Source organism: Helicoverpa zea, chromosome 21 (assembly GCF_022581195.2).
Source record: "Helicoverpa zea isolate HzStark_Cry1AcR chromosome 21, ilHelZeax1.1, whole genome shotgun sequence".
In the NCBI taxonomy this organism is placed as follows: Eukaryota; Metazoa; Arthropoda; class Insecta; order Lepidoptera; family Noctuidae; genus Helicoverpa; species Helicoverpa zea.
In genome coordinates, this window is record NC_061472.1 from 10283524 (window position 1) to 10306747 (window position 23224).

At 36.9% G+C, this 23224-nt stretch overlaps 5 protein-coding genes and 1 long non-coding RNA gene across 6 annotated transcripts; 2 read left to right on the top strand and 4 right to left on the bottom strand.

The window, feature by feature from the left end:
• Positions 1-263: 263 nt before the first annotated feature.
• On the bottom strand, positions 264-576 carry LOC124640843. Its single transcript, XR_006985602.1, has 2 exons — positions 516-576; positions 264-402 (listed from the first exon to the last, which is right to left on the bottom strand). It is a non-coding gene; the product is annotated as an uncharacterized LOC124640843 (long non-coding RNA).
• Positions 577-1644: 1068 nt separating this feature from the next.
• On the top strand, positions 1645-8713 carry LOC124640722 (nucleolar complex protein 3 homolog). Its single transcript, XM_047178624.1, has 13 exons — positions 1645-1777; positions 1895-2178; positions 2404-2627; positions 2901-3160; positions 3537-3702; positions 4039-4159; positions 4619-4832; positions 5214-5402; positions 6253-6434; positions 6838-7046; positions 7367-7545; positions 7906-8117; positions 8506-8713. Exons 1-13 carry the CDS (start codon positions 1772-1774, stop codon positions 8687-8689), a joined length of 2430 nt encoding a protein of 809 aa, XP_047034580.1. The 5' UTR covers positions 1645-1771; the 3' UTR covers positions 8690-8713.
• On the bottom strand, positions 8462-16549 carry LOC124640725 (kinetochore protein NDC80 homolog). The gene is made up of 17 exons (XM_047178625.1): positions 16406-16549; positions 16098-16315; positions 15780-15942; positions 15195-15633; positions 14847-15033; positions 14575-14670; positions 14406-14491; positions 14038-14236; positions 13366-13500; positions 13020-13108; positions 12594-12709; positions 12134-12344; positions 11633-11771; positions 11155-11288; positions 10579-10720; positions 10111-10325; positions 8462-9587 (listed from the first exon to the last, which is right to left on the bottom strand). The coding sequence occupies exons 4-17, from the start codon at positions 15245-15247 to the stop codon at positions 9443-9445; spliced, it is 1947 nt and encodes a 648-aa protein (XP_047034581.1). The 5' UTR covers positions 15248-15633; positions 15780-15942; positions 16098-16315; positions 16406-16549; the 3' UTR covers positions 8462-9442.
• A 336-nt stretch (positions 16550-16885) lies between these two features.
• LOC124640726 lies at positions 16886-18991 on the bottom strand. The gene has a single exon (XM_047178626.1). The coding sequence runs from the start codon at positions 18989-18991 to the stop codon at positions 17051-17053; it is 1941 nt and encodes a 646-aa protein (XP_047034582.1). The 3' UTR covers positions 16886-17050.
• A 443-nt stretch (positions 18992-19434) lies between these two features.
• Positions 19435-20871, top strand: LOC124640731 (trafficking protein particle complex subunit 2). Its single transcript, XM_047178634.1, has 3 exons — positions 19435-19658; positions 19817-19966; positions 20299-20871. The coding sequence occupies exons 1-3, from the start codon at positions 19566-19568 to the stop codon at positions 20476-20478; spliced, it is 423 nt and encodes a 140-aa protein (XP_047034590.1). The 5' UTR covers positions 19435-19565; the 3' UTR covers positions 20479-20871.
• Positions 20872-20924: 53 nt separating this feature from the next.
• LOC124640730 lies at positions 20925-23173 on the bottom strand. The gene is made up of 4 exons (XM_047178633.1): positions 22742-23173; positions 22342-22581; positions 21925-22071; positions 20925-21550 (listed from the first exon to the last, which is right to left on the bottom strand). The coding sequence occupies exons 1-4, from the start codon at positions 22827-22829 to the stop codon at positions 21492-21494; spliced, it is 534 nt and encodes a 177-aa protein (XP_047034589.1). The 5' UTR covers positions 22830-23173; the 3' UTR covers positions 20925-21491.
• Between the last annotated feature and the right edge of the window lie 51 nt (positions 23174-23224).

Here is a 23224-nt window from a genome sequence, read left to right on the forward strand (position 1 = left end):
GATTCAACAAATATCGATATTGTATTCTAGTTAGAAGTACGTACGAGTCTTACTGGGTGCATAAAAATAACCTATATAGTATAAATAATTTCTTCGTCATAGAACTAACTATCACATTAACTTCACTGATACTAATAACCTCAACAACATCAACCAAATGGGAGGAGTCATTTCTTCACCTTTGAAAAAAAAAAAAAAACACAGGCAAAGTAATTATTTATTATTTCAAATAGCCCTATGAAAGTTCTTTCACGTCAGACTAGTTGCAGGGTGCCAAAGATTCGGTCTTATGAAGAAGAATCCGCAAGAAACGCCATAAGTAGATACTGTCTTAAAAAAAATACAATAATTTACAATCGTTTTCAAGCTATTCAACGACTCCTGGGGGCCTTCTTTGGGTGTCTGAAAAAAAGAATATTCCTTTAATAACGATTGAACGGAGAGATATACTGTACTAATAATGTAATTACATAGGATTTGTCTAACAAAAAAAAAAAAACTATCTTAAGACTTACCAAAAATAATGTGGGAACAGAGTTGTCACGTAATCTTAAGATATCCAGTGTTCTATTAAAACAACTATCTTCAAAGTGAAGCGAACAGACAAACCAATATTTATGTCTGGGATTAATATTTTCCTCACCAATAGCTTCTAACCATTTTGTCCTTAAATCATTTCGTATAGGAAACCTGCAAAAAATGTTTTTTTAATTAAAGAACATCAAAACTTGAACTTATCTATACTTTGATTATTTGTTTGGATTGAATAGGCTCCGAAACAAGTTGACCGATTTGAAAGCTACACTTTACCCGGTGGGCATAGGCTATTACTGTTCGGGTACGGAATTAGATCCATCGGAACGCGAGTAATACCGCGATGAAAAGATAGTACTTAAGTAAATAACAAAATAGAGATGTTCTATTCAACATAATACACAACTCTGAGGGCTCAGTGTCTTAGGAACAGTAACTTCTGTTGTTAAAATTAGTAAAAGCTGAATTATAAAAGTGGATATTATATCGATACAGTTATGACAACTGTACAGCACTATGCCAATATGATATGTTATTGTAAACAACATTTATTTCTAAATATAGCTTTTTATACAGAAATAAACTTAAATATTAGTACTTTCACCATCAATTCATGTTTCCGTAACATATTTTTTATCCAATGTGAATTAGTTTATGTAGAATCTAGCAAAAACTGGTTACTAACCTGTGTAAAGACAATCCAGCTTGATTTTTGTGCTTACTTGCACCACACTTCACGATACAACACGTAGGCATACTCGTTGATAAATTCACTATTGAAATAGTAAAGTCTTAAAAGTAAACACGAGTGATTTTCTATAAAATAGCAAAAATAAGTCACGAAGAGCACCTATTTGACAGCACAACTACCATGACATATGTACCAGATATGGCACGCACCTACAAACAGGAGGATATCAAAAATAAATGTCACCATTTCACGCAGCCACAAAAATATTGTTGTCCCTGTTTTCAAATATAATTATCTGCTTAGAAAGAGTGAGAGAGAACTATGTTGCATAGTTTGTTTCATATTTCGCCCATATTTATATAACTATAGATACGTCAATAACAACACGGCGTCTCCTTATAATTCTAAGCTCGATGGTCTGACTGTCAACGTGACTGTCAAATCTGTGTCAAACAAAATAACCCACGTTGGTTTGTTATTTTATTACGGAAAATAGTGTTATTTCTTAATTAATTTATTTAATTCTGTGATATACGAACAATAAAAATGGCTGTAAGTATTTTCTGTTACTATTTCGCTTTATTAAATACAATTTCAGTGTAAAAAACCACATAACCATAAACTTGCCTAACAACCAAATAAAATGACCACATTTTCGAAATTTTGCAGAAAAAAGGTAAAATTAAGATCAGTAAGGTGAAGAGGAACAACCAGACGACGAATAAGATGAGGAAGAAGGGTCAGTTAAAGCTGCAGAGGCACAGAACTCATGTTCAAAAGCAGAAGCAACCTAACCAGCAACCGCAGATAGAATATAGCAGTGAGAGCGAGCCTTCTGGCGATGAGTTCGGAGACATGCTGGATGATGAGGAGCAGCAGTACCTCATGAGCCGGCTCTCCAAGCAGCCGTCGTTACTCGCCAATGTGCCAGAGAATGAGAAGCAGAACAAAAGGTGAGCAACAGGCTACAAATGTCTCAGTTTTGTATTTTACATTTTCAAAAGTGGTTTATGTTAATCCATACGCTTATACAAAGGCACCCCTATGTAAGAAGTCATTTATACAGAAACATACATTAACAATGGTAAATAAACCAATACATATTCCATGGTATAGGCCTACCTGTATGTACCTTAATCTACTCTAATTCTGTTATATACTAAATGTTTGTTTTCTAGGTCACGAAAACGCAAGAAAGAGAAAAAAGAAAAGTTCCCCAAGAAAAAACCAGCCAGTGACAGTGGGGCAGACAGCGAGGAGTTGTCAGACAGTGATGAGTCAGACAGTGAGGTGGAAGAGAAGTATGAAAAGGAACAGGCTGAGAGGCCTGTCAAGAAGATGAGGCCACTACTGCCTATTAAGACTAAAGAGGGATTGCAGGAGAGGGCGGAGGAATGTGAAGGTTAGTGTAGAAGGAGTTTGAATATGGAGACCTCTCTAAATGTCTTCATAGATTTTGATCTTGAAAACTGTCCTGTGGGTATTCTGCATCTCATCCCTTTTTATTAGGTGAAAAAAATATTGCAATGAAATTATAACCAAGATCAAGTAAAATTTTGCAGACTGTTAAAAGCATATTATTCTTTAGGAAGTCATAATGTAATTGCAAGACACTCCTCAAATATTGGTATAATAATTAAAACCTCAATTTTATGAAACTCATCCATTTTTACAGATACCGATTCAGAATCGGAAGAAGAATCAAAACCCCCACCTAAAAGGAGCAAACAGGCAGACCAGCAATCTGATGATGAAGATGCCAGCTCAGACTCAGGCATGGAAGGCACAGAGGAAGATGAAACACCAGCACCTGATGGTGAAGAGAAGGTGGTGACCGCTGTGGAGCTGATGGCTGCTAGGAGGGATAAGCTGCAGCATGATAAGTTGAGGATAGGAGCGTTATGCTCTTCACTGCTTGAGAGTCCAGAGAAGAAGGTTAGTTTTGTTTACTTGTTTATATATTATCATCTCATAGTCCTTTATGGCACAAAAATTTTGTGGATACTATATATTTTGGAGAAGATGATGAAAAGGGGTGAGTTAAATCCAGAATTGGGTTTTCTTACAGCTATTATTATTGTCCTTTTAGATTTTAGTAGTATCTCAGTTAAAAAGAACAAATAAATACATAAATTAGAAAAGCTTTTTGTGGAGTCAGACTGCTAGCTACAAAAATCTGGATGATCATAAGTAGTTTTCAAAAGCCTAAGCTAAGCCATAGATTCTAAACAGCATTTAATAGAATACCTACTTTTTATACCAGTAATTTTATCTAAAGCTGTAACTAAAATATTCATTTATTTATTTCCAGCTAAAAAACCTATTCCCAATCCTATACTTAATGGAAGAGAAACTAAAGGATGGCTCATTAAACCTGCATTCTATTCGTAAACTGGCCACCGTGTCCGCCTTCGAAGTCTTCAAGGATATACTGCCAGAGTACATGATCAGGCACCAGGATTACTCTAATATTAAATGTAAGTAAAATAAATACGAAATTTTTAAAAGAAACTGGCTCCACTATTGTTTTTATAATATTGGTCTGGACAGTGGCGTGGCTCAACCCTTGTTTACTTATAAAGTTACATTTATTTCTCCTTTTTATGTACTCTTCATATAAGCTCTCTAATGTACTCCCCCTATATACTCCCTTACGTACTTCCTGATGTATCTTTTCTGCCATATTGGATACCCTTAGACAACCTTTTTGAAGGACCCCCACAAAAATAGCAACTTATAATAATAATTATGAAAATATGAAAAACTTCTTCTAATGTACTATTATACTAACCACATATATTTTATTTTGACAGTAAAGAAAGACACACTAGCACTGTACAAATACGAGAAGGAGCTGTTAGAGTTCTACAAGAGATATCTGCAGCGACTCGAGAAGGCGGCCGGCGTTTTGCGACGGAAGAAAGGAGATACCAGGTATAATATTTCTTGAAGTTTTTAGTGGAAGAATGAATTACCAAAAGACTTATACTTAAATAGAAATAAAAAAAATTACTTATCCCTGAAAATATAATAATGTCCCATTACTGGGCACAAGCCTCCTTTCACACAGAGAAGGATTGAGCATGAATCAGTGATAAAAAATCTATCTACATATGTATTACCTGAAACAAAAACTTACTTAAAAATTATATGAGACAACTACAACTCTAATACAGTTGGTCGTATGCCCAACTCATCAGTCCACGCTTACTAACGGATCAAAACTGATCAAGTGATTGTTGTTTTTCGATTAGAGATTGATATTTGACATCATTTGTATGATGATTTGTTTCATAATTTCATTGTTTAATCTCCAATTGCTAAACAACGGATAGATCTTTTATTGTAAACCGCAGTTATAGTGTCTATATTCCTCTATACTCTTATTTTCAGGAAACTAGACGAGCACACACTAAGCCTAGCCCTAGTCTCGCTCCGCTGCATGTGCGGGCTCCTAGTAGCCAGGCCGCACTTCAACTACGCGACCAACATCGCGCAGAGCGTCATACCGCACCTCGACAGCAAGCACGAGCCAGCCAGGCAAGCTGTCACGCAGTGCTGCACTAGTGTGTTCGCTGAAGATAGTAGGGGCGATGTTACACTATCTGTAAGTTTATATAGAATTCTTTATTCATCGTCTGCCTTACCCTTTTCCAACTATATTGGAGTTGGCTTCCAGTCTAACTGGATGGAGGTACCAGGTTGCCAATACCCATTGGTTAGTCTGTTTACAGGTAGCGATGGTAAAAAAATGCTGTGAAAGCATATTGCAAGACAGTCTCTCGTGACATATGAGTGACCCATGTTTTCATGAGATCTACTTTTTCACTTAACACTTCTAAAAGGATAATACACTGAATTTAGATTGTATCTTTGTACATTAATTTTATTGTATTCTACTTACTTAATTTTAACAGCTATCTTACCTACCTCAATTTCCTTCCATTTTACCTCTTTTAAAATTTATTATACCCTTTCATCTTCTCAGGTAGTACGCCTAATAAACCAGCTAGTAAAGCGTCGAGGCGAGCGCCTGCACCCCACAGCCCTGGACTGTCTGCTGACCCTCAAGATACGAGACGTCGACATGGACGCAGAGGCTGAGATCAAACACAAGAAGAAACAGGACGAGAAGCATAAGAAGAGGATTGTTAACTTGTCTAAGAAGGAGAAGAAGGTAGGACTGACTTTATCATAATTTGCCTGTATTATGCCCAACTATGATTAGGTCAGCTGCCAGTCTAAGTGGATGCATAAGAGTTCCAATGTTTGACATGGACCATTTCTATACCAGGCAACACGATATTTCTTGCTAAGACTGGTTTTCAGTATGTCCCATAATGATAAACATAATATGTAGAGGTATATGCTCAATGACAGAAAATCCGTAATCGCTAACAATTTGGAAACATAAAACTTCTGAACATAGACATTGTGATATTAAAATCCACGATTTATTTGGCTATGATCAATTCCAGTAAGGTTTTCACGTCAGGTCCTATGTATTTGATACCATAAGCCTTACAAGAACAACTGATAGAATAGGAGGCCTACGTTGTTACATGTTGCAACACTAAGGCGATTATCACACTGCCCCGCATGATGCAGCGTAGTGCGTGGATGCGTTTTTTTCCGTTGTATGGAAATATCTCCGTTTGTATGGAAAACACGCATAGTCCAACACACTGAAAATGCATCCACGCGCGTTCATGCGGATCACGCACATACATGCGGAGAAACACGCACCCCCGCGCGTAGGTGCGGGGCGAGACGCAAGGTATGGCACACTGAATCCCGCAATGCCGCGCGTGATTTTGAATGGGCGTGACGTGTATATTTGAAAATGGAACTCGCTGTGCGTGAATTTACAAAACGCACCTACGCGCGTGAGTGCGTGAAAAACCCGCACGATGATGCAGATCTGCACTCCCGCAGGAACGCGCGTAGGTGCGTCGACACGCAAGATGCAGCGTGATGCGGGGCAGTGTGAAGATCACCTTAATTGATATTGTTGGTCATATTTGTAGAGAGCCAAAAAGCTAAAAGAAGTAGAGCGCGAGCTTCTAGAGACTCAGGCCACAGAGAGCGAGCTCGCCAGACGCAAGCAATTGACCGAGGTGACCAAGACGGTGTTCCACATCTACTTCCGACTGCTGAAGACTGCGCCGCACTCCAAGCTGCTGGCTTCTGCGCTTAATGGACTTGCTAAGTAAGTTTGTATAGTTTTTGTTGTTTTATCAACATTTCTTTTGTGTAAATATGTTTTGTATTTTGTAAACTTAGTTAGCCTGTTATTTCTGAAGAATTGTATTAAAATTGGTAGCAATATTAGTTGTAACTGGCAACTGAAGCAATTTTTCAGCAAGACTTTATTATGTTATTTATGTAGTTGGTTTCCCAATTTAAGTTTACGTTTTCCCAATTTAAGTTTAGTACCATAATACCTATTTGATGAGTGTTAAGAGTCATGAGTTCTATTCCCAAACACGTTGATTTCTCTTTATCTTGATTCTTAATTACATCTTCTTGTTGTAAAATTGTATGTAATGTAATGTAAAATTTTGAAGTTTAATAGAAAACTCACGTGCAATTTACATTTAACCACATTCCAGATTCACCCACGTAATAAACCTAGAATACTACTCCGACTTAGTAGCTATCCTGGGCACGCTGATCACGGACGAGATGCTGTCAGGTCACTCGCGGCTGCTGTGCGTGCGGACTGTGCTGTGTGTGCTCGCGGGCGCGGGGGACGCGCTCAACGTAGACCCGGCTAAGTTCCATGCGTATCTGTATACTTGTATGCTGGGGGCTCATGCTGGTAAGATATTAATAAAGTATCTCTCTGTCACATAATCTTATGGGATGAAAAGTTAATGGGCAAAATTCACCAGCATTCATCCACCAATCATTTGGACAAGTATGGTTTTTATTTTATCTTAATGAATGGGCTGTGTGAATTTGTTAGTCTATGTACTGTTAGTCTGTACCGCAATATGAACAGTCACTGAGAAGCACTGCACTGTTGATCTTCATTTCTTGAAAATCGGCTAACTATTCTGAAGCTTTTTTATAACAGCGATAGCGATTTCAGGTATGAATTTTGCACAAAACTTACGTAATAAATCCTACTTTTTCCAGGTAAATCTCACGGCGACGCGAAGATAATGCTGGAAGCAGTGACGCAGATCTGCGCCCGTGCGCGTCGCGTGTCTGCCGGAGTGCTGCAGGGCTTCGCCAAGCGACTCGCCACGCTCGCGCCGCAGTTACAGCATAATGGAGCCCTCGCTTGTCTCGCGTTACTGCATCAACTTGCTCAGGTACACTAAAAGTGCTAAAATGGTACTGCACAGCTAAAAAAAGAAAAGAAAAACACATTTTCACCAATAACATAAGCGTCCGTTTTTCTTAGAACAACTGTTTACTTTGAAAATTGAAGGAACGTAAAAATTAAAACTTGTGAAGTGTGAAATCCGCTATTGTACATTTTACTAGCGAATTACAGGGTTACATATTGATTGAGGGTACTCCGCATTCCCAGGATAAAATATAACCTAAAACACTCGCAAGATGGGTACAGCAGTATTAACTTTTAGTTAAAGGGTTAAAGTTTCAAAATCAGTTTATTACATACAAGGTTTTAACTACTGCTAAGTTAAAATTTTCTGTCTCTCCCGCAGCAAAGCAAAGCCGTGTCAACCCTACTCGAGGCCGACAACGAGGCGGGCGGCTCAGGTCGCTTCGACCCCCTCTCGCCCTCCCCCGAGCACTGCAACGCTCACGCCGCTCTGCCCACCGAGCTGTGCACACTGCGCCGACACTACCATCCCACTGTGAGGGCAGCCGCTACCGACGTGCTGAAGGGAAACTTGATACAGGACCTGCATAAAATGTAAGATCTCTCTCCGGTGGTGTCGGATTGCCGTCCCATCGCGCTATGAGAGTGAAGGAATAGTGAGTGCTCCTGTGTCCAAGCAAATGCTCGTTCACTATAATATGTCCTGCGCAGATGGTTGATGTTTTATATGAGAACAGCCGCCGTAGCCGAAATCGGCCTTGGACACCATTATACTCGATAATTATTTTTGTTAACTTTGCTACTACTATATAATATAGTCAAAATGTGAAAATTGCAACGTTCACGTCGCTCTACCGGTGTGCTGAAGGAAATACTCCAAATTGGAAATGAAAACTCAACACACAAAATTATTGAACTCATAAATAAAAACAATCGAATTCTCTCCTGAAGTACACGAAAATAATGATTCTTTATTTCTCAGGACACCATCTCAAATATTCAAAGTGTACGACGGATCAGAGATGGCATTCAAGCCAGCCGTGCCGCCGCCCAAGAAATCTGACTCCAAGAAGACATCTACCACACACGGTTGGGCGCAGCCAGACTTCAAAGAAATGTGTCAAGCGGTCGAAAGTAGTGTACAAATGGATATCAACAAAAGATGATCTAATAACACTGTTTTATGAATATTGAAGTAGTTTTATTATCTTATACATAAACCCCCTTACTTATAAACGTGAATTAAATATAAGTAATACTTAAGGGCTGTTTAAGAAAATTCTTACTTATAAACGTTGCATAAGCAATATGTCTTAACTAACATTTAATCACTACTTAAGACTTTAAGTAGTGATTAGTTAAAATGTTGCTTAGAAGGTGATTAGAGATTTTATAAGTAAGGGGTTAAGCCTTTATAATTGACATAATTTTAATGACATGCAAAACTTACATTACATAATGAAAATCTTAAACATACATTACTTATTTACATTTTGTCGTCACAATAAGCGCCAGCGCATACAATTCTGCAATATTGTGTACACTCAAAACTAGTTACACGACAATTATATCAATAGTAACGAACACAAACGCGAATAAAAAATCAATTTTTAAACGCTATTTAGAATATGAGAAATAGTTTTCCATACGGATGAAACCGCGGTCGGAAACTAATTATTATGTGAATGGAAGGGCTACCTTTACCTTAAAACATTACTCATTTCATATCACGTTATTTTTTAGTACCATAATACAACCTTACACATGTAGGTCAACCTATCTGAATCAGCCAAATTTCACCCATCGAACATTAACCTTCTACTATTTTAAATCTGTAAAAAACTGTATCTGTAAATTGAATATAATAAAAAAAAGAGTGGGGTTTAGAAACAGTAATTATTACATAAGTCTGTATTAAACTATTGGTTCAGTTTCTCGTTCCACTGTTGCAGGTTATTCGTAATAAGTTTGACTCTCTTATCTCGCGCCGACTCTAACAGACGTTTAGACTCAGCGCGTTGGGTCTCGATGTACTCTTGTAGTGCCGTCAAGTTTTTGGTCCATCTGCAAACAAAGGCAATATTTTTACCATTCTATCAGTCACTTTTGTAAATTGTTGTTTTTTTTTAAAGCAAGATTTAAAATAAAATAACTTTTGAGTACAAGTAAGTAAAGTACTTTTAAGGTAGTAACTATAACGTGACTGTAGTAAAATATAGAAAATTGCAAAGGTAACAATGGCGAACACTTTTAAAAATATATACATAATATGTGATATTCTTCAAGATATTCTGTCAGTGAATATCTTCGGTAGTCACGGGTAGTTAGAAGCCAGTAAGTCTGACAACCAGTCATACCAAGGGATGTTGGGTTAGTGGGTTACCCGGGTAACTGGGTTGAGGAGGTCAGATAGGGCAGTAGCTCCTTGTAAAATACTAGTATTTAGCTGCATCCAGTTAGACTGAAAGCCGACGCCGATATAGTTGGGAAAAGGTTCGGAAGATGATGATGATATTCTCCAAGAACACATGCTGTCTATGTCTGATAGGTTTGAAAATTCGTGTTATTAGTAGTTAAAATAACTAACTTTTGATGCTGTTCCTCCCAAAACACCCGTTCAGATTCAGCCGCAGCATGTATCTCAGCACGTTGCCGCAGCTCATCGGCTGCGGCGCGCAGACGGCTCAGCTCTGCGGCGGCTGAAGCAGCTGCTTGAGCTTCTGCGCTGCGCTCGCTGTCCAGAGCAGATTGTGTGCGCGATACTGAGCTGCGTATTTCGCGAAGAGCTGCGCGGGTTTCATCCTGTTTGAGATAGGTGGTGGTTGTTTATTTGTTTATAATAAGTGACTTTTACATAGTTTTAAAAATCTTGTACATGTGTAAAAATGACACTCACTCGTCTCACTAAAATTCGAGAATTGATGGACCAATTTGGCTTATTTTGGTTTTAAAATTTAGATCCCTTTACCAATTATGTTGGGTTCGGCTTTTATGTCGGGGATGGCAGCTAAGTAGCGCAACACATTATATAATTTATAACTAGTATAAAACATACCAGCAGCGCAGCTCGTTTCCTAGCGAGCGCAGTCCTCTCTCTGGCATGGTCTGCGCGGCGCTGCGCCAGCGTCGCTGCCAGACTGCGCAGCTCCGCCAGCCCGCCCGACACACGCTCAGCACACGACACCGACATAAGATCTCTGCAAATTATTATAATATACATTCAGTCATTTTTACTTAAAAATACATTAAATCACCATCAAACGTAAAAGTTTTTCGAGTTTAAAAACACACCTATGTAATTATTAAAATTTCAATAAATTAAGAAAATAAAATTTCTCCAAGTAGGTAGTGTTTATTGCAATATATAGCAACCAAACAACTCAGCATTTTTGCCTAATCAAATCAAAATCAATTTATTCAAACTTGGCTGCACAACAGCACTTTTCGAACGTCAAAAATAGAATACAAAAGACAGCCCCCAAAACGCCCACCCTTCACCACTTCCTATGTGTTTTTGCTGGAAAGAAGTGGCGCAACAAACTCCCCAGCAACAAATCTCACCACATCTATCCAGTTAAACTGGAAGCCAACTTCAACATAGTAGGAAAAAGGCTAGGCAAATGATACTTACTTCTCATCAATGGCAAGGTGTGCGAGATGAGGGAACTGCGCAGACAGGTGAATGAGACCCTGCTTGTACTCCAAGCAGCTGTCTAGAGACTTCTTCTGCCACAGTGCTAGTTCTGTCTCCTTGCTTAACAGCATCTGCAGAATAAATGAGAAACATAGAACTACCCATACCCAGAGAGAATGTTCCGTCGCCAGGAATATATTTGTATATTTGCCTTCATATTTTTTTTTGTATCTAGTAGTTTAATTTTGCAATCCTTATGGTTGGATATGGTCAATGCTCCTTTTGTGAAATAATATAAGATCTACATGTATGTACCCATATTCGCAGAAATAAATGCATTTGAATCTTATGAGGAAACCTGGTCTTTAGATTTCTCAAAACGTCAATACATTTTGAACAAACACTCAGTCCCTCCCTGCATGAGGACTCTGTGTCCTGCAGTGGGACAATAAAAGCCTGATGATGATCATCTTACCTTCCCGATCTGTTCAGCGAGAGATCTCTTGGAGTCCTGCACCCGCAGCGCGTAGTCCACTTCGTCCAGCAGCTTGGTGCGATCCTCCACGCTCATCGTCTGACTCTCTAGCTCTTGTTTCAGTTGCTGGCTTTCGGCGCTGTTGGGTTAATAATGTCGTAAGTATACATAAGTTATAATAATTCATGCAGAAGTATTAGGAAATTTAGAAATGTTTAAACTAAAAAAACATGATTTTTTGTTGAATCTTCTGCAGTAACATTAATATACTGAATCTACTAATTCGTTTGGAATATAAATATACTCTGAAGTTTTTTTTATGAAACTTAAGTGCAGATTTACATATATGTAATTTGTATACTTATTAGTGTATTAGTTGTATCCTTAAGTGGATGTTTCATGTAATATTCATATGGTGGGTGGACTTGAGCCGTTGCTTACATATTTTTTCGTTGAATCTTTTTATAATTTACACAATACAAAAAGAGAAGTAATACTTACGTGGCCCTCTCAATCTCCTGCTCCACATGTTTAATATTCTCATTGAGATCGTTCCTCATCACACACAGCTCGTCGTACCGAACTCTATCAGCTCTGCGCTCGGAGCGCTGCGCCTTCAGCGCCGACAGTAACGCGTCACGCCGCTCCGCGCGCCGGGCTTCATCTGCCCGGGCTGCGGCTTCCACCTCGTCTTCCAGGACTGTCTCGTACTCTAAAGGAAAAGGAGAATAAAGTCAAAATCGTTTATTCAAGTACTAATTAGATTAGCACTCTTTAACATCAATATTACAAAACTTTACACAAGGAACTAACACCAGTGGTGAAAGGGGAGCATTTTGTGGGTAGGACAGCACCCCCAACAGGCGGAAATAAAGTATCATACACACATTGTAGACTCATAAAAAATTTAAATCCGGCACTGCACCGTATTATATAGAGTAGTCATTACCAAAAAACTTACTTTTAATGGTCTGTTGCAATTCAACAATCTTTTCCTCATCATTACCAAGTAGCTCTTTTAAATTCTGCAGATACTCCTCATTTAAATCATCAAACGGCAGTTCCGGGTCCTGAAATCTATAAACCATAATCATGGTTATTTGTCTATTTCTACTACTTCTCATCAGCATCCCGTGGAAACTACATCCTATTCCCGGATAAATTATAGTGTAGCTTCCCAACAGTGACAGAATTTTTCAAATCAGTTCAGTGGTATTGCATTTAGGGTACAGAAAAAAAAAACAAAAAGAAACTTCTTTTTATTAGCATAGAATAGAAGTATTGACTCCTAGGCGAATGGCGCTTTCTCACAACGAATGGAAATTTTTTGTTGCAAAAAAATTTTTAAACCACATTAGCCATTGAAATAAAAGATGTAAATAATTACCTGATCCAGCACTTGCGCACATAGTCTCTGCGCAAACGGGACAATTCATCTTTGTTTATGTAAATCCAATCGTCCAGAATTGGCCTTTCCTGAAATCAATATAAATTAATGGTATTTTCGCTAAACCTCCATAAAACTATATCAATCTAAAGAAATATAGTACTTAACAAATTACCAAAAAAAAATATGTATTATGTTCTTTAAGAAATCATCACTCACTAAAATTCAACAATGGCTGAACTAATTTGGCTCATTTTGGTTTTTAAAATGTTTGTAGAGGTCGAGGGAACATTTAAACTATATGAAGATCTTTGGGTCAGCTAGTAAAACAAATATATATACTCACGATATGGTTGACAAGATCCAGCAGGTACGCAATAAGCGCCAATGCATGTGGGAATGCGTGCAGAGTGTTGACGGTCTTCAGCCAGGACTTGGACACTGTGCCCGGGTATAACGCGCGCTTTGACAAGTGCGGGAGCTGCGGAGAAAGTTCATTATATAGATACGTATTTATTTATTCGACTTACAAAGTAAAAACTTAAAACTGTTAAATAAAATATTTAAAAAAGTTTAAGTTTTAGTTTCAAATTAAGTTATTTAATACTGCTTTTTATTGTGCATTTGACTCTATATGCAATATGTTCTGTTTTTTGCTTCTATTTCTCTCTGTCAGACAACATACTAACCATACTAACATACTCTTATTCATTTCCTCTTCCAGTTAATCTCTTCCTTGGTCTAACTGTGCTTCTCCATCCTTCCACACTCTTTGTAGCATGCGTTTCCATTAAGCTTAGGTACATATCAGAATAACTTACGCACTACTTTATATCCACGTGTGGAAGTAGTCCTATAGTAATATTTTTATTGCTTGCAAGTATTTCTATGAAGTGACTGTAATAGTGTTTTCTCATAAAAGAGCTCATAATATTTACTACAGGACAACTTTAATTCTAAATTCTTCAGAGAAGTAATATTAAACAAATATAAATTAATCTACTCTTAAAAAACATACCTTGGTAACATAATTATCAGTGTTAAGCTTAGCATCTCCAGTGATGCCTGACAACAGAGCTGAGGTTATTTCCACAAATCTGGCGATGGTGAGCGGGCGTATGAGGGCGGCGGCCGGGCCTGCGCCCCCCGCCCGTGCTGCCAGGGCTTCGCCCACGCGCCCGCACTCCGAGCGCTGCCATGCTACAGCTGAGATAGGCCTGTAGGATCAAAATTTTTATTGGTAACTTTCCATAGAGAGAATACTTTTAAATTAATTCTCAGGGGAGTATAACTACTTTTCCGATCCTCTGCCTCTTGAAACCTTATTTATTCTTGTTGAGTCTTTTTAATTTACCAAAATACAATGTTATATTAAAATGAACATACCTCTGATCTTTGATGGTAACAAATGCCAGTGCTCTATCCAAAGATGTTTGCCAGTTACGACTGGCCCGATCCTCTGATGGAGTCCTCTGTAACACAATTACAAACAAACTTATATTCTACAATCCCTAGGCTACCTGACAATATTACCAAAATAATGTGGTGTACTTACAACAGGCGTAGTGGTTGGTCTGCCAGCGTAATTACTGGTTCTCAGAGGTGTCATAGAAGACTGGCCGAACCTGTCTCCTTGCTGGGACCGAGATCTCTGTAAAATTGTTATAGTTATGTATCTATCTTTTTAGATTTAACAAGTAGTGTATTCTCAAGTTGTTCTCCACAAATAAATAGTTTTTTTTTGTGGATCTATACATAAGTATAAAGTATAAACCTGGACAATAATGTACGACGATATTCACAGAACACATAAAATGTACGACTTACTCCATTCAAAGGTATCTTAGTAGCAGAAGCCTCTCTACTCAGTCTGCCGACTCCAAATGTCCCTCTAGCGGGCTCCGCACTGCTAGACCGATGCCCCGCAGCGCTAGGCCTCCGCGCCTCCGTGGACAAGCGGTCCGTGGAGCCCGGACGACGCGGCTTTGGCAGTAACGAGACTTTGCCCTCAAGTCTGTTGATGTCGTTTTAAAAGTTGTTATTGAGACAGATTTCAATGTTTACCAATGTTTTGTGGTCATTACTGAAGCCGAGGCATGGCATTTTAGCAAATATATTCTTGTTACACATAAGATACTTCTCAAAACGTTTAGTGATTATCAAAAAGCAGCTTACCTCGATTTTCGGAGTACACTGGACTGACCGGGTATATATCTATTCGGATTCATACTTAATGAGAGAAAACAAGTAGTTTTATGCAATTTATTTCACTTTAGACACAATAAATTCACAAATAAATAGAGAAGTTAATGCGATCGTTTCGTTTAATTTTCAAATTTCAAAACACAAACAGAAAATATCTGCCACAGATAATATATGAAGTAACGGTACATACAAAGTTATTGATGCGTTCGTAAATAAAATAGGTATTGCACAAAAATGAACCTTCTTTTCATAAATAATTAATCTTATTTATTCTAATTCTTGAAAAGTTCACCGTTAAGTACTTTTTCTGTTTCTAAAACTAATTGCGGGAAGGTTGGATCCAACAAACACAATTTTACGAAATTGCTCAAAGTTGCCGTTGACGGCAAATTGGAAGGTTTTGTTTTCTCTGGAAATATGAATAGCAAGATAGTGAATTCTACAAACATCTTTGAATCTTTAAGAATTATTTATTGGGGAAACAGAACTGAAGGGTTCTGCTTGCAAACTACCAAAAATAAAAATATAAACTACCAAATCTTTCATTGCACTTACCCTTATTTTCTAATGCTAATTTTAGGACCTCATCAACGTTTCGATATTTAACATCGATATTGTGATTCGCCTGATGATTGTAGTGTATCACAGGAAAATGTTTGCTTAGTCTCTGAAGGCACTGTGGCGCGTCATATTTTATTTGAAACTTTATTTTCCTTATCTGAAGAACAAAATGTAATATGTATAAAACTGGCTAACGTTATTACTGTTCTGGTAGCTAGAAAAAACCTGAAGATGCTCTTAAGCTGAAATATTTTTGTTCTGGTGCACATTTTTGTGAAATTATTAAGTACGAAACAATCTAGGACAACTTACTTCTTTACTAGAATGGCTAACAATTAAGATCAGTATGTCTTCTTTATAAATCCCTTTTATTTTATTGTGCATGTTAAACGATTCTAATATCTTTGTTTCAGCAGTAACTAAAAGTTGATCGTAGTGTATACGCAAGAGCGGGTTCGATACTTTAGAATCGTATTTTGTCCAACTTCCTCTCCATAGCATAAGTTTATCGATTGAGGTGGACCACGAATCTGAAATATTATGTAAGAATTATTTATCAATTCAGATTCACAACTTCAATCTTTCTAACTACGAAACCATTTTACTTGTCTTGGACTTACTCGTCTTGGAGACAGGATTCATATTCATTTTTGTATTTAAATTAATTTTGAAACAGTTTTTGGTGTCGGTTTAACAGTTTCAAGTTTTTGAGTTTCCCGCGTTTTCCTATATAATTTAGCTTTTTAAAAATTAAATTGTGCCATGATTTGTTTTCAGTCTATCGCATAGGTCTATCGTCAAAAAGTTTTTAAGTCAAAAACTTCAAAGCTGAACGCAACCAAATCTGATTAAAACAGTTTCAGGAAGGAATTTTCTCATATTTTTAAACTTTCTTTGTTCTCCCATCTTTTTTTTTCTATCGAAGAGAATTTGTAAACCCTTGCCAGTTTACGTCTCGTTTCATCAGATGTTTCATCATGCTTAGATGCAGTGTTGCCAGATGCCTTGAACCGTTTATCTGTAGTAGAAACTGATAAAATCTGTATTAAATCTGTATACTATTTTAACTTAAACTCTGTACAATAAAATAAAACAAAAAATAGAATTATTAATCATGTATTAAATAAGCAACAACAAATTAATAAAATTGACTTTTTATGTACTGAAGTACTTACATATGTACTATAAAATTTAAATATTAATTTAAACAAACAACTCTAACTCACACATTTGCAATAATCACACTAAAAATTACTTTATTATTTTCAATCATACATATTTTTGTTAAATTTTAACAGTAATTTATTATCAACCTCGAGGCTATAGCAAGGTTTTGCACCAATCAGTTGCTTTGTATGTAAAAGACCTTCGATAGTAGTGGTATTAAGTCTATTGCGTTGTTTGGATTTTATCAAATTTATAGAAGAGAAGATCCTCTCTACGGCGGCACTGGAATGAGGTAGACTTAGTATCGCAGAAACAAATTTTGACAGAGTAGGGTACAATTGATTGCTGTAGTTAGCAGGGTCACGGGCTGCAGTGACTTTACACCAGTAGGTTTCGACGTCTTCTGATTCATCAGGGGCTAGGTCTTTATTATTACGCAAAAACCGCCACTCTGTGTCAAGTTGTTGTAGTTCATTGACTGAGATCAAATTTGGGAACTTTACAGCCAAAGCGACCAATGAATTTATTTTACGAGACTTGACGACATGTGGGTCAAGAAACTGCATTTCTTTAATGACATCATTGCTGAAATCATATCTTTTTTTGATCTGCTTTGCCCCTTCAATAAAGAAGTCAAGACATTTGAGTTTAAATGCTTTAATATCATCTTGGTTTAAAGTGTTTGAATTCGTGGAGGCAAGGGAGGCTGATACCTTCGCTCCTAGGTAAAGGTTATCTATTGGTTTATAATGACGTGGATTGTCAATCTGAATTAATCCGGCTTCTGTTCGCGAAACATATTCGTCGTCCATGTAACATTCCAATAAAGATTTATAAACCGTTACCATATTGTTATGCAATTTATGAATTTGCGGCCGTTCTGACTGCATCAGCTTATTCATATTATTAAATAACTCTAATGAAAATTCCAAAAACTCTAAATACAGCTTATTATATGGATTGTTTAATCTAAACAAGATGGAATCAGCATTCAAGTGGTCCGTAAGAGCGGCTTCGGTGAAATATAATTTGAGTGCGGCATACTGTTCTAGAATACGGCAAACTGCTGCTCTTAGCGAAAGCCATCGAGTTTGAGCAGGATGAAGTATTTTATGGGGCTTTAGATCTAAGAACTGCTGAAACTCTTTTAGAATTCCAGTTCTTTTGGGGCTGTTATTAAAATAACTATAAATGTCTCTTATGAGAGTTTCGGGCTCTCTTGACAATTTTAAACACGCATACGATGCACAAAGATGGAATGAGTGACATACACACTTCAATACAAACAGATGAGGGTTTTCGGCAACTAGACGGGATGATAATGAATTGTGCTGTCCCATCATGGCATTCGCACCATCAGCTGCAAATCCGATAAAATTGTCCATTGGGATTTTATTGTCACTAAAAACCTTTTTAATATGTTGGCCAGTAGCCTCTTCAAGGGGTATTAGACAAACAAATGCATCCTCCACTTTGCTTTCAAAAAATCGTGCTAATATGCATAAACGCTTAACACATCCCCTATCAGTGCTTTCATCGACGATCAAAGAAAATTTAAGGTTTCGTAACTTTTCCATTAACATCTGTTTTGCAGTTATGCCAGTCACATTCTTTAGAATAGCTGAAGTTTTTGTTCTGTCACAACTAATACTTTTTGCAATTTGTGAATCGGGACACACGTTTTTTAGCAATTGAGGCAAGTGTTCCATAACGTTCATGGGAATATTATGTTCAGCTATAAACGCTGCGAGCAAAATCTCTCCTCTTTTGACTGGTTCAATGTTTTTGTTTGAAAATAAATCTGTCAATAATGTTTGCGAGCTAGATCCACCAGGACTTGAATTTATGTGTTTGTTTGTTTTTGTGTGTCTAAAGAGATCATTCTTCCCAGCACTTCCAATTGAAAGATCTGTGTTACAAAATGTACAAAAAGCAAAGTAATCACCTTTATTACTAGGTCTCAACCACGCCTTGTAGGAAGAATACTCCATCCAGTTCCGATTAAACTTTTGCATCACTCTGGGTTTTTTAGATGCCATAATGGTTAACAAAAACACAATAATAAGCACTGAGTTCTTTCGCGACTCGCTCACTCGGCTCACTCTACACGCATTCGTTCTCGCAACGAGAGCAAAGTATCATAAACAGCACGCAAAGACCTCCGGGGACTTTCCCAAGTATAGCGAGTGACACTTGTAATGCTGCCATACTAAAAATATACGTTGTTAGTGAAAGTTGACCATAAATAATAGAATTATGCAATGATGTGTGTACTAAACATGATTGTATATTTTTTGCTTCGTTCTATTTTGAGTTGAATAATTTTATGGTAATTTCATCAATCGAGTTAGAAAACTCTGTATAGAAATCTGTATCCAGTGCTAATCCGTATTACACATCAAAAATCTGTATAAATACGGAGAAATCTGTATATATGGCAACGCTGCTTAGATGGCGGTGTGTACACTTCGTTCTGAAAATGTTGACAACTTGTCATGTCAGGCGGATTGAATTTGACAGATCAACAATTTAGGAAATTGGTGACACCTACAAAAATAAAGATTTTTCATGAATTTTAGGTGAAAACTGCGTCATTTAAATTTCTAATCCAGAATGTCAGCAGGAACTTACTATTTCGTTATCGTCGGGCACTCCGACAACCCAATATTCGAAATGGATTTCATACCAGTCACTAAAGAACCCAAGGTATTCATTTTACTTTCTGTGATGTTACTTCTTGATATAAAATCTTATTTATCAATTGTCCAAAGTGATTGGAGAGTCCGCCTTTCACAATATCCCTAGATTCACTAACATACATTAAAGTATGGCTATAATTGTGTCTCTACCATTCTGTTTTGCAGAAAGAAGACAACAGACACTTGAATCAATTCATAGCCCATGCAGCACTGGATTTAGTAGACGAACACATGTGGAAGGTCACCAACACGTACCTGAAGTCAGTGGACAAGTTCAACCAGTGGTTTGTCTCAGCATTTGTGACTGCGAGCCAGGTATGCATTCATAACTTGAGTCTTCTAACCATTTTACAGCTTGAACTTGTAAATTACGTACATAGTCGATGTTGTAAAGCAACAAATAAGATATTAACTGTATAGGGCACTAGCTGTGGGTTGCAGAATATAACAATATCAATAACTGGCCATCAAATCCCCGATTGGACCAATGAGCACCATGATCTGATTATGGTTTGGTTTTGTCATATATATTTACAAAGTGCAAACCTCCCTTATAGATGTCTAGTGACTGAAAGTGATAATAGTTTGGCAATTTTTTTGTATTGGTTTAATAATATGCTACTAAAATAAACATAATTCTTTTGCAGATGAGGTTCATAATGGTCCATGATGCCCGCAATGAGGACAATATCAAGAATTTCTTCACAGATGTTTATGAAGCTTATATCAAATTGATGCTCAACCCCTTTTACAAAGAAGACACACTCATAACACTGCCAGCTTTTGAAAAGAAGGTCCAGTTTTTAGGCAAGAAGTATCTAACATAAGTTATTTTAGTCTATAGTTTAATGTGTATTTATTTAACTAGAGTATAATCTGTAAGTTTATATAAGGGAAATTGTTAATAAGTCTGCAGAGAATATTTCAGAAAAGTTGCTATGTTATGGCTAGGCTGGTCATCATATCATCTGCCTAACCTTTTCCATACTATGTTGGTTTTGGCTTCCAGTCTCACTGGTTGCAGCAATTTCTCATTTGACCTCAACCTGCTGTAAGCCAGACTAAAACCACAATAAGCAGCAGCCGGTCAGACAAGCTTTCTTTCTGAATATAGCTGGAGACAAGTGTTATCAAGTTGTAGAATGTGCTTATAAAATAATGTAAGTATTATAAATAAAAGATGTAAATATTTCTAATAATAAATTACTTTTATACCAAAACTACTGACACACATTTTATTTGGAATTCAGAAAATGAAAGCAAACTACCTAAATGTTAAGAATAAGAAATTTATTTAAATTCTAAATCACAATTTCACTGGTGTGTTCATACGTACACTATTCAATAAAATGCATGTCTTACATTATTTAAACATTAAAATATTTCAGGAACATGCCTGGTATTCAAGCTGCCACATAATCTAGTATTTAGCAGCTACAAAAGCTAAATTGCAGCCAGATTAGACTTGCTACTTAAGTAGTGAATAATTTCTTACTTAGATATTAAGAGTATGTTGTAGTAATGGGTAGGGGCAAACCAAATGAATATTTAAACACTCATTCGTTTTAAATGATCAAAAAGCCTATTTTAATAAATTCAGTCTCAAGTTTCTAAATAACTAATTAAAACAATTGCCAAAATTGATACAATTTGAGACAGGTTTAATAAAATACACTTGTGAAGCAGAAATTACAGCTGGTTTAAAGAAGTTGTAGTTTGCATGTCAAAACTAGCTGCAACCTAACTTTTTAATTAGTCAACAAAAAGGTAGGTCATTTATAACCAGGTTATATATTAGGTTTTAATCATAGCCTTAGTCTAATCAATATAATACTGTTTCTCAATACAAATCTGGAAGATCTAGGTCTTCATCAGGAACACTGCCAATTGAGAAATCATCTGAAAAGTCACAAAATCATTAGTTATGTCCTATAATCCTCTGTATATTATAAATATGATGAATAAGGAGAGTATGAGGGAGAACATAGTCAAAGTTAAGGATACAAAGGAGTAAATAGGTGTAGTATTTATTTATTTATGTAGGGGAGTCCATCCCAGTAGTACATAAGGAAGTACATACTATACTTAGTAAAGGTCATGCATTGTGGAGTACATAAGGGAGTATATAGGTGATTTTATAGAGTATTAGGGAAAGGACATAAGTAGATAGTACATAGAGAAGTTTAGTGTAAGAGAGAACATAAGTGAGTTGAGAAGGGGAGTTCACACACATAAAATTAAATTATGTTCAACAATATTTTTTAAGAACCTACCTTTAAAGAACTCATCCTGGTAAGAACAGTTGAAGTCCATGCTGTATTTCTTGGTGGCTGGTGGAGGAGTGTTTGGAGGCGAGAACTGCTTCAGGATTTCTGGCTCTGGCATTGGCAGGTAGTCAAATACATCCCTGTGATGGTTATCTGTGAATAAGTTAAGATATAAGTAAGTAATTTGAACAAAAGATTTGAGATTAATGTAGTCAGAAAAAGCAATATATTGGTCAGTGGTCTTAGATATTTTTTGGTCAGTTCACAATTTTTTCTTGTTACCTTCATTGCAGAATTATTAATGAGTTACTCAAAATTATGCAACTTCATTAAAACCTTGTGAAGTGACTGATTGTTTAAGGTTTGATATAAGAGTTATCAGTTTCAAACTTGTAACAACAATGAATACCTTGACAAACTTACCATACTTGTACGAGGGTTTGTTAAACTCAATATCCTCGCCACAAAGCTGTTTGTCAGTATTCTCATCGCTGTAGATCATGGAGCCGACATTAACAGCCCTTGGAGTGAAAACATTCCTAACTGGAGTATTTTTCAAAGCCTTCCCTGTGTTACACAGAAAGGACTTCTTAGTCCCTTCAGACTTCTTGACAGGCTCGTTAGGTTTAACCGGGCCTGAAGACACGGTTTTGCCCATATTTTCTGAAAAGGAAACAAAAGCTCTGTAACATTTTCTGAGGGTGGGTAGAAGAATTTTGAGCATGTAAGCTGTTTTGTATCTTTTCAACCTGAATCCCAAATTCTTCTGAAGGCTTATAAAGATTCATGTGCATATTTAGTTCAATAATTAATAAGTTCTTACCAATATTCGATAAAGGTTGGCGCGAAACATTTTTCACCGCCTGCCTGGTGAGGTGGTCGCCGAAAATATCAAACAGCGACTCGGCCATATCGTCAGATAAACTACTTGAATCCTAGTTCAATCACAAAACTGGAAATTATTACAAAACCAGCAAGTTTTCAAGGTGCCCAAACAAATACAATCGGTGAACGACAAACGGTTTTTTGAAATTTTCGTTTTGTATTTTTTAAAGCGGCTTCAGCTGTCAACAAACATGCAACAGAGTCTTTTGAGATTTAATTTTAGAAGATTTTTTTTGATACAGTGAAAAGGTCATCAATTATTTTATTTATGTTGAAAAACACTTTGAATCAATGTGATATTAGTTTAAAGAACAGTGCGTTAGTAATGTAAAGTTTCTATTATAACAAGCTGTACATCTTGCGTCCTACAGAAAAAACAAAATTTTCGATTTCCCAAACGAAAGTATCAATGTGCGAAGCG